This window comes from Scyliorhinus canicula, chromosome 7, assembly GCF_902713615.1.
Source record: "Scyliorhinus canicula chromosome 7, sScyCan1.1, whole genome shotgun sequence".
Taxonomy (NCBI): Eukaryota; Metazoa; Chordata; class Chondrichthyes; order Carcharhiniformes; family Scyliorhinidae; genus Scyliorhinus; species Scyliorhinus canicula.
The window spans coordinates 8978059-8989450 of NC_052152.1; the positions used below are offsets into that span (position 1 = coordinate 8978059).

The 11392-nt window shown below is 48.1% G+C and overlaps 1 protein-coding gene across 1 annotated transcript; it reads left to right on the forward strand.

The window, feature by feature from the left end:
* Positions 1-1949: 1949 nt before the first annotated feature.
* On the forward strand, positions 1950-11191 carry LOC119968724 (lysozyme C, milk isozyme-like). The gene is made up of 4 exons (XM_038801360.1): positions 1950-2178; positions 5440-5616; positions 8047-8128; positions 10922-11191. Exons 1-4 carry the CDS (start codon positions 2049-2051, stop codon positions 10986-10988), a joined length of 456 nt encoding a protein of 151 aa, XP_038657288.1. The 5' UTR covers positions 1950-2048; the 3' UTR covers positions 10989-11191.
* Positions 11192-11392: the final 201 nt, after the last annotated feature.

Sequence of the window (11392 nt, forward strand, 5' to 3'; positions counted from 1 at the left end):
CCTCTTTCCACTAGCTTCCCACTTAGCAGTTATGTTGCCCTATCCTCCTGTGCCCCTCGTATCCATCGTTTACTCATTTCCCTTCTCACTCCTCCACCTCAGACACCCCGCCCTCCCTGTCTGACCCCACACTGCGGCAACCACAGCAGCCACATTAGGGTGAGTGTAGTAACTACCCTGCTGCCCCTCTCCCCACTGACTCTGCAACTGCACCCATGCCAGCACCCCCTCTCCCCACTGACTCTGCAACTACACCCATGCCGGCACCCCCTCTCCCCACTGACTCTGCAACTGCACCCGTGCCGGCACCCCCTCTCTCCACTGACTCTGCAACTACACCCATGCCGGCACCCCCTCTCCCCACTGACTCTGCAACTGCACCCATGCCGGCACCCCCTCTCCCCACTGACTCTGCAACTACACCCGTGCCGGCACCCCCTCTCCCCACTGACTCTGCAACTACACCCATGCCGGCACCCCCTCTCCCCACTGACTCTGCAACTGCACCCATGCCGGCACCCCCTCTCCCCACTGACTGTGCAACTACACCCATGCCGGCACCCCCTCTCCCCACTGACTGTGCAACTACACCCATGCCAGCACCCCCTCTCTCCACTGACTCTGCAACTACACCCATGCCAGCACCCCCTCTCTCCACTGACTCTGCAACTGCACCCATGCCGGCACCCCCTCTCCCCACTGACTCTGCAACTACACCCATGCCAGCACCCCCTCTCTCCACTGACTCTGCAACTACACCCATGCCAGCACCCCCTCTCTCCACTGACTCTGCAACTACACCCATGCCAGCACCCCCTCTCCCCACTGACGGTGCAACTACACCCATGCCAGCACCCCCTCTCCCCACTGACTCTGCAACTACACCCATGCCGGCACCCCCTCTCCCCACTGACTCTGCAACTACACCCATGCCAGCACCCACTCTCCCCACTGACGGTGCAACTGCACCCGTGCCAGCACCCCCTCTCCCCACTGACTCTGCAACTGCACCCGTGCCAGCACCCCCTCTCCCCACTGACTCTGCAACTGCACCCATGCCAGCACCCCCTCTCCCCACTGACTCTGCAACTACACCCATGCCAGCACCCCCTCTCCCCACTGACTCTGCAACTACACCCATGCCGGCACCCCCTCTCCCCACTGACTCTGCAACTACACCCATGCCAGCACCCCCTCTCCCTCGGCTGCTGCAGTGGAGGTGAGGGAGCACATGCATGACCGCAAGGTGCAGAAAAAGGACAAATAGGACAGTGAGACAGTGGTCAGGTCCAGATACCCCTGACCCAGTCAGCCTAGTGCCCCTGAATACCAGCTCGGGAGCTGCTGGCACGCCTGGCTCCATCGTCATCTCACCGTCACCGGTGAGATGTGGTTGATGCCCCAAGTCATTCTCCACGACATCACGCTCAGGCCCCAACGGAAGAGAGGCAAGGGGACGTTGAGGAAACACCACCCCCCGGGCAGGGTGCTTTGGGCATGGGGAAAACGTGCAGACTCCACACAGGCAGTGACCCAGCGGGGAATCAAACCTGGGACCCTGGCGCTGTGAACCCACAGTGCTATCCACGTGTGCTACCGTGCTGCCCCGTCAATCCACAATTCACCTGCATCCTCAATCCACCTCCACTGCCAGAAAATGCAGGCGTGCAGGATATAATGGTCGATTTTAAAACAGATGTTTTAAACAAAGGTTGGAAGGTATTGGGAGCGGGGTGTGGTTACTTATCAATTGGGCTGTTTGTTCAGGACGAATATCTCTTCCAAGTGGGCATGGTGGGTGCGCCGTGCAATATGCCTCACCGCAAATTCCAACCCCCTTGTGTTCTTGTCTCCCACCCCTTGCATTGCAATGTTTGTTAAATGACAGCCCGCCATTCCAAACTCAATAGTAATCTGGCAAACATAGTTTTATCTTTATTTTTCCCAGGTTCTTGTTTGATTAGCTTTGTGGGACTGATAGCTAGAGGCACAGTCCTACATAAAAGTGCAGTCACTGCCAAACTCCGAACACATCGCCTGCTGAGAAGATGAAGAGCCTTATTGCCCTCAGCATCCTCCTCACGGTCTCCAGCGCCACAATCCTTAAACGCTGTGAAGTTGCGAGAGCTGTAAAGGATTCCATACTGACTGCGTTCACCAAATACAGCGTGGCGGACTGTAAGTACCCTTTCTCTATGTTGTCAAAGCAGAACTAAGCGAGGTTTCGCCTGGCCCCGCCAAATTAAGTTGTAGGATTCAGAGAGCATTTCCTTTGCCTCAAAGCTGGAGGGCTGCTCAGTGTTGAGACGGCCAGTTCCGGGCGGGCGGGGATTTCTCAAGGGGGCTCTTTCATGTCAGCCTCTCTTCGAATTCAGCATCATTTGCTTCCCCATCGCGAGCTGGGCACCGACAGATTGCTGCACCTCACTTACCACTCTCCGTGATGACCTATTCATAGAATCATGAAGTCCCGGCAGTGCAGAGGGAGGCCATTCGGCCCAATGAGTCTGCACCGACCCTCTGAAAGCACACCTTACCCAGGCCCACTCCCTGCCCCATCTCCGTAACCCCACATTATCTTCGGACACTGAGGGGAAATTTATCATAGCCAATCCATCTAACCTGCACATCTTTGGACTGTGGGAGGAAACCGGAGCACCCGGAGGAAACTCACGCAGACATGGAGAGAACGTGCAAACGCCACAGGTCAGAATCAAATCCAGATCCCTGGCGCTGTGAGGCAGCAGTGTAAACCATTGTGCACCATTCCGCCTCTATTCAACCCACCAACTGTCTGCTTTCCATCTCAGAGTCTACTTACGGAACTAGCTTCCTGAGCAAGATCTAGCAGCAAACATCTTTTTGATCAAGGAGTAGGAAACAGGGGAAGTCACTTCGAAGTTCCTTGTGACAACCCCGTCTGTCCAAGGGCAGACTTTGAACTGCCCCGGTGAGAATGGTCCCAGCTAAACAGGTTCAGGATTGGCCAGGGTCACTGTGCAGCCAACCTGCCCTACTGGGGCCTCAGCACAATCCCCTCCTGCTCTTGTGGAAAGACACAACAAATGCTGAACATCACCACGGAGTGTCCCCTCTACAGATTTAAGGGGTGGACTAATCCATCAATGGTCAGAAAGTAAGGAGGCGATCGCTCGAATTTGGGAATTTGAATTTGCTAATAGTGCCAAATGTAATCTCGGGCTGTGATGTGTTTGGCTTGTATAGTTCTTAGTTCTGTCAGTGAGTGGGTGAGTGCATGTTACACTGTGAGGCTGAGCAATATGTGTGAGTTTGCTCTCAACTGAGTAAAGCGATCTTTGGGTTTCAACTAAGAGAGCTGGATTGGTTCCTGACTGGGGCAGCGTTCACTCTGTTTAGAAGGTCAGTATCTTTATAGATAATGCTTAGTCCGATCACCGTCTGATCTCCTAGACTGGCGTTGATTGGCAGAGGGATTCGAGAAGGCTCCCTGCCCTTCCCCCCCTCCACCCACCCACCCCCCCAATGAGTTTTTTTCTCCCTCATTGTCTCTGGCTTTCTGTGCTTTTTGAAAAATGAAAATGAAATGAAAATCGCTTATTGTCACGAGTAGGCTTCAAATGAAGTTACTGTGAAAAGCCCCTAGTCGCAACATTCCGGCACCTGTTCGGGGAGGCTGTTACGGGACTCGAACCGTGCTGCTGGCCTGCCTTGGTCTGCTTTCAAAGCCAGCGATTTAGCCCTGTGCAGTGGCCATGAGTGTAATGGAGGATGGTGAGGGTGTTGTGGGGAAGAATTGTTTGGTCATGGTGGATGAGTCATCCGGGTGTGAGGCAGAGCTGACGGACCAGCTGCTCTTTCCCAGGTCGTCCATTTTGGATGGTCACATGCATCTCAGCTGAGCCACCAGAGGGAGATCGACACTTAGCCACAGGATTAGGGCAGGCAAAGGAATGGGTGTTCACTGCCCCCTGCCTCCTGTTGCAATATGTTTGAAGGAATTTTTATATTTACTCCAACATTCAAAAAAAAAAATTTAGTGTACCCAATTCATTTTTCCAATTAAGGGGCTATTTAGCGTGGCCAATCCACCTAGTCATCTTTGGGTTGTGAGGGCGAAACCCACGCAGACACGGGGAGAATGTGCAAACTCCACACGGGCAGTGACCCAGAGCCGGGATCGAACCTGGGACCTCAGCGCCGTGAGGCGGCAATGCTAACCCACTGCGCCACCGTGCCGCCCCTTTACTCCAACATTTGAGGTCACTCTCTTTATCATGCCCAATTCCTTATTCCTTCAGTATGATTTACAATGCAGCCAGTTAATAACACGCCTGCAAAAACAAATAGAAATTGAGGCAATTTATTGATCCACTTTGGAATAATTTTGACCTGTTAGTCGATCCCACATCAGGGCAACCCCCTCCCCCCCCCCCCCCCCCCCTCCCCCACCCCCACTCCCAATCCTCCCCCTCACACCCATTCCTAAAAGCAAATTTAGGCCTAGGCTGTGGAGACGGATCTTAAATCTCCCATGCATTTTGTCTGTGTTGGGGGTTGGAGGCTAAAGCACGATGAAACTTTTTCACCTTTATCAGGATATAAATATTTAACAAGCAGAAATACTATAAATTTGCAGGAGACCAGGCAGATGATAATAATCTTATTATTAGTGTCACCAGTAGGCTTACATTAACACTGCAATGAAGTTACTGTGAGAAGCCCCTAGTCACCACATTCCGGCGCCTGTTCGGGCACACTGAGGGAGAATTCAGAACGTCCAATTCACCTAACAACACGTCTTTCGGGACTTGTGGGAGGAAACCGGAGCACCCGGAGCAAACCCACGCAGACACAGGAAGAACGTGCAGACTCCGCGCAGACAGTGAACCCAAGCCGGGAATCGAACATGAGACCCTGGCACTGTGAAGCAACAATGCTGACCACTGTGCAACCGTGCAGAGTATTTCAAGTGTTTGTGGCATATGTTTCTGATTTCCAGCATCTGCAGTATTCCGCCTTTAACAAGGGTAGGGTTGGTTTAGCTGTATAAGAGTGAATAACTTTCCACATATGCAACTCTTAGGCTCATTGGTGGAAACAGATACAGACACTCATGAACGGAACTCTCTGTGAGAGTCACCATCGGCAGAACAGGAAAGATAATCAACCAAATAAAGTCCCAATTTTTCTACTTCTCCAGTTCCCACAATGACTGCCATTAACTAAACCGACTGTCAATAAGAGAGGTCCAGTACCCTATCCCATGCAGCTATTTTTCATTCTTTCTCTCACTTTGATTGCTCCATTTATGTTTACGTTATGGTGGTTGAACACAAGTGAGAATTCACCTGGGTGCAGCTAAGACAAGATTTACTGGAGACTGCCCCACCCAGTCTGCGTGGTGCAGTGTTTTCACATGTACTAACCTACAACGCCTTGTGTTCATTTTAATTCCAGGGGTATGTATGGCCCACCACGCGAGTAAGTACAACACACTCGCAAAATACGACGAGAGAGGCAATAATGGAATGATCCAGTTAGCATACTATGGGATCTTTCAGATACACAGTCAATGGTGGTGTGCAGATACACAGTTTCCAAACAGTCCCAATGGCTGTAACATGAACTGCAACGGTGGGTGAACAGTACAATTAAGTGTTCAATTTCTCATTTCTTTTGCAAATAAGGAATATGCAGTTGGAGTGCAGTGCACAGTTTTGATTGCTATGTTATGAAAAGGATTCGGAAGCAATAGAGACGGTACAAAACTGTTAGACTCTTAGAAAGATTGAAAAGACTGGGTCTCTTTTCCATTGGTCTAATAATAATAATCTTTATTGGTGTCACAAGTAGGCTAACATCAACATTACAATGAAGTTGCTGTGAAAAGCCCGTCGTCGCCACACTCCGGCGCCTGTTCGGGTACACAGAGGGATAATTCAGAATGTCCAATTCACCTAACAGCACATCTTTCGGGACTTGTGGGAGGAAACCGGAGCAAACCCACGCAGTCACAGGAAGAACATGCAGACTCCGCACAGACAGTGACCCAAGCCGGGAATCGAACATGGGACCCTGGAGCTGTGAGGCAACAGTGCTACCAATGAGCTACTGTGCCGCCCCACGGTGTAATAGATGTATTAATAGAAGCTCTCACAGTAATGTTTCACCTATGGGGAAGAGCAAGTCTATCAGCCATCAAAATAATGTGGCCACCAGGGTATTACATTTTAAAATTATTCATGCACGGGGATGGGACCACTGTAAAGGCAGTATTCACTGCTTATGGGTAGGTAGTGTTGAGCTTGCTAAGCCATTTTGCGGGGTAGTGAACTACATTGCTGAGGGTTTGGAGACACAGCTAGAGGTTCCCGGCTTTCCTTCCACAAAGAACATTGTTTTTGCAAATTCACCACTCTGTCTTAGAATTCCCCCTATACCAAAAAGGGCCAATATTCTAAATGGTGAACAGGGATTCTCACTCCCTGACTCCGATGCAGGCTTCGGTGGGTGCTATTCAGGTCAAACTATCTTTTCAAGTTATCCCCCGGTATAACCCATACCTTTACCGAAGAATTTTACCTACTTACCCCTTAATAGCATCGATGTCCTGGGTCCTGCGTTATTAAGGAAGTGAAGTAAGCTAATAACCACTTTTTCAGGTTAAGTTATTTTATTATTATACTTTTTTCTTAAAGTTGCAAACACTTTCTTTACAGAAAGGTAAAAAGATTAGTGATTCTGGATGCTGTCTGGTTGGTTGTAGGGACCTTCAGACCCACCTTAACATTTTAACTTTAAATCCTAGCCTTCTTTAGATCTATTACAGTTTATACTCGGCTGCTTGCCTTGCCTTTCCCATGACCGAGTTCTCTCTCTCTCTCTCTCTCTCCTCCTCTTCTCTCCTGATGCTGGATCTCTGTTTTCTGTCCTCCTTCCTCTGTGCTCCGTTCTGACCTCTCCAGCTGCTGCTCTCTCGCGTTCTGCTCTCCTCCTTGCTGCTGCCTCGTGGGTGGGGGGAAGGAGGAGCCCGCACTTGATACTTTTTTGGCGGGAAAGATCGGGACCTCTGATAGGGGATGGGCTACGGGGCTTAAAGCGGCATGGTGAGGGGAGGGCCTGAGCGCTGGTATTTTGACAGATCATCTTGTAGATCTGATCAATTTTCACTGAGATATGCTCAAAGCACTGGTTAAACTAACCATATCTTCTTCTTTTGACATATTCAAAATCCTGTCTGCTTATCCTAGCTTTCTTTCTGCTTGATTCAAATGCATACACTGACTCTTGAAACTTATCCCACACATTTTGCTGTTTTTCAACAGCTCTCAAATTTGGTGCAGCAGTTCTATGTAAAATGGTCTCCTTTTCTTCCAATAATTTATTCAATCTATTTTCAAATATGTCTGTTGTGGCTTGGATACTTTCCTCTTCTGTTAAAACCTGAGCGCTGGGGCGGGAGACAGACAGGCGCCAAGGGCAGGGAAAGTGTCTTATTTAAAATGTTTATTCTTTCCCTGTACCCTCTCAGACCAGATATTGCCAGACTTCAATGTTTCAAATGACACCTTTTCTGTATTTTCTAGAACAACATTAATGAGCTAGATGGGTTTTGTGACAATCCAATGGCCGTGTGGTCATTATTACTGAAGCTAGCTTTTTAATTCACATTTTATTTAATGAATTGAATTTAAGTGCCCCAGCAGCCGCAGTGGGATTTCAAACCATGGGCTGGCTTCTCCGGTCCTCCAGCCGCGAGCTTCTCGGCAGCGGGAGGCGGCACACTGCTCGCTGGTGACGGGATTCTCTGTTCCTGCCGCGGTCAATGGGATTCCCCATTGAAGCCACCCCATACCACCGGGAAACCCCCCAGGTGGGGGTGCACTATCGGCACCATATTGCAGCTCACAGAATACCCTCGGGCTCTCCAACTCCATCACAACATTTGAAATAACCGGCAACCTGCACACTTGAGACCTCTAAACCTCGAGCTTTCGGAATTCTGCATTGAATCGTAATAAAGATACAAACGTTGATTGTAATACTTTTCGTTTTTGATTGTAGTCTTCCTGAAAAATGGTCAGGACATACAAACGGACATTGACTGTGCAGCAATAATAGTGAACCAACAAGGAATGGAAGCCTGGTATGTTCAAGTCGCAACCTATTTTTCTCTCACTCTGTTTGCAAATAATGAGGCTGTAATTGAGTGAGGGAATTTCTGGCTTCCATATTCAGGTTACAAATATTGCAACAACAGCATCGGCACAAGCAGAAATCACCGTTATTTCAGGGATCAGGGAGGGTGTGTACTAGAGAGTGTGACAGTGAGGGTGTGTTACAGAGAGTGTCACAGTGAGGGTGTGTTCTAGAGTGTGTCACAGTGAGGGTCTGTTATAGAGAGTGTCACAGTGAGGGTGTGTTATAGAGAGTGTCACAGTGAGGGTGTGTTATAGAGTGTGTCACAGTGAGGGTGTGTTATCGAGAGTGTTACAGTGAGGGTGTGTTATAGAGAGAGTGACAGTGAGGGTGTGTTATAAAGAGTGCCACAGTGAGAGTGTGTTACAGAGAGTGTCACAGTGAGGGTGTGTTACAGAGAGTGTCACAGTGAGGGTGTGTTATAGAGAGTGTCACAGTGAGGGTGTGTTATAGAGAGTGTCACAGTGAGGGTATGTTATAGAGAGTGTCACAGTGAGGGTGTGTTATAGAGAGTGTCACAGTGAGGGTGTGTTATAGAGAGTGTCACAGTGAGGGTGTGTTATAGAGAGTGTCACAGTGAGGGTGTGTTATAGAGAGTGTCACATTGAGGGTGTGTTATAGAGAGTGTCACAGTGAGGGTGTGTTATAGAGAGTGTCACAGTGAGGGTGTGTTATAGAGAGTTTCACATTGAGGGTGTGTTATTAAGTGTCACAGTGAAGGTGTATTGTACAGAATGTCATATTGAGTGACATGTTACAGAATATATTGTTTTACATCAATTGAAATCAATTATAGTAAAAATCACATATCACATTCCTTCCTTTTACATATCCATGCTGTGGAATTGTTTAAGGTCTTGACTCACAAATTTTATTGAATTCTTTGAGGAACTGACAAGAAGGATTATAGAGGGATAGAATTTACAGTGCAGAAGGAGGCCATTCAGCCCATCGAGTCTGCACCCACCCTTGGAAACAGCATCCCACTTAAGCCCACGCCTCCATCTCTCCCTGTAACCACACATAACCTTTTGGACAATAAGGGGCATTTTAGCAAGGCCATTCCACCTAACCTGCACATCTTTGGATTACGGGAAGAAACCAGAGCACCTGGAGAAAACCCACGCAGACACGGGGACAAAGTGCAAACTCCACACAGTCAGTTGAACCTAGGTCTCTGGAGCAATGAAACAGCAGTTGATGAAGGTAATGCAGTGGATGCAGTGTACATGGATTTTAGAAAGGCATTTGACAAAGTCCCACAGGGCAGAATGGTCAAGAAAGTGAAATCCCGTGGGATAGAGGGCAACGTAGCAAACTGGATAAAAAGTTGGCTTAGTGACAGGAAACAAAGGGTCATGGTTGATGGCTGCCCTTGCAATTGGAAAGTTATTCCACAGGGCTCAGTGTTGGGACCCTTACTGTTTGTGTTATATACTAATGATTTGGAAGTGAATTTGGGGCACATGATTAGGCAATTTGCAGATGACACAATGATTAGCCGCATGGTGGACAGTGTAGAGGATAGTTACAACCTTCAGGATGTTATAGATAGATTTGTGGAGTGGCCGATAAAGTGGCAGATACAATTTAAAACTGAGAAGTGTGAGGTCCTGCATTTCAGGGGATTGAATAGTTATAGGGAGTACACAATAAACGGGAATATACTAAGAGGGGAAGATGAACTGAGAGATCTTGGAGTACAGGTACACAGGTCCCTCAAGGCAGCAGTTCAAGTAGACAAGGTTGTTAAGAAAGCATATTGAATGCTCTCCTTCATGGGCAGAGGTATAAAATATAAAAGGATATAATGTTGGAATTGTATAAAACACTGGTGAATCCACAACTGGAGTATTGTGTGCACTTCCAGTCTTTACATTACAGGAAGGACGTAATTGCTCTGGAGAGAGTGCAGAGGAGGTTTACAAGAATGTTGCCTGGGCTGGAAAAGTGTAGCTACGAGGAGAGATTGGATAGGTTGGGGTTATTTTCCTTTGAACAAAGAAGGCTAAGGGGTGACTTTATTGAGGTGTACAGAATTATGAGGGGAAGAGATAGAGTGCACAGGATAAAATTGTTCTCTTTGGTGGAGAATTCTAGAACTAGGGGACACAGATTCAAGATTCGAAGGAGAAGGTGTAGAGGGGACATGAGGAAGAACCTTTTTACGCACAGGGTAGTGGGAGCCTGGAATTCGCTGCCCGAGTTGGTGGTGGAGGCAGAGACCCTTAACTCTTTTTAAAGGTACCTGGATCTGCACCTTAAGTGCTCTAAGCTACAGGGCCAAGGACCGGGTGCAGGAAGGTGGATTAGAAACGGCACAGACAAGATGGCCTGAGTAGCCTCCTTCTGTGCTGTACCTTTCTATGATTCCATGATTCTATAAGCAAGCAGTCTGTAAATTGACTCAGTTTAAATATGTCAGACTTCTTTTTGGCCTTTATGTGTCCATCACCTTCCCCAATTACTGTTGGCCTACAGTGTGTTCATTTTATGCTGAAGGAATCTGGTAAAATATAATACAGGGGAATTTGCAGATCAAATAAATATTAACAGGCACACATGCCAGCTCCTGTGTGGGGTAAGTACTGCTGTGCCGTAGTACGAATCAACAGCTCCATGAGGAGCGATAGGCCATTTCAGGGAAGGAGTTGATGCTCTCCACAGTTCATGTCACTAAACCCGGGGTTTTGTGATTTTCTATGATTGATTTCTTGTTTCTGGTGTTCTGCTTTTGCAGGAAAAGTTGGGTCGACAACTGCAAGGGGAGATTTATTAACTATTACACATACTTTTGCGACTGGTAAAGCAAAAGGTCCTGTTGATCAAAACGGCTCACTTCCGATACAACTCGGCATGCAACACTTCTAGCCACCAGCTCAGTGCTGAGGAAATAAGCCAAATGGTCTCTTTCCACGCTGTAACAATTCTGTGATTACTGAGGCTGCTGTGGTGAACGGAAAGGTCCCAGCCCTCTTGTGACAACTCATTAAAAAGAAATACCAATAATGATCAAGTCTTGAGTCTTTCAATTGCCATTGAGCAGCAATACAAAACAGCAGACCAGTTAACATCACATCGAGAAGTGTGAGAAGGAAAATTGAAACAAAAGGAAAAAAAGCACACACTAAGTACATGGACAATAACGGAGAGGAAGGCAAAAGATCCCCCACATGTTCTGACCTTAGTTACCGGTCACCTATGTGGAAAC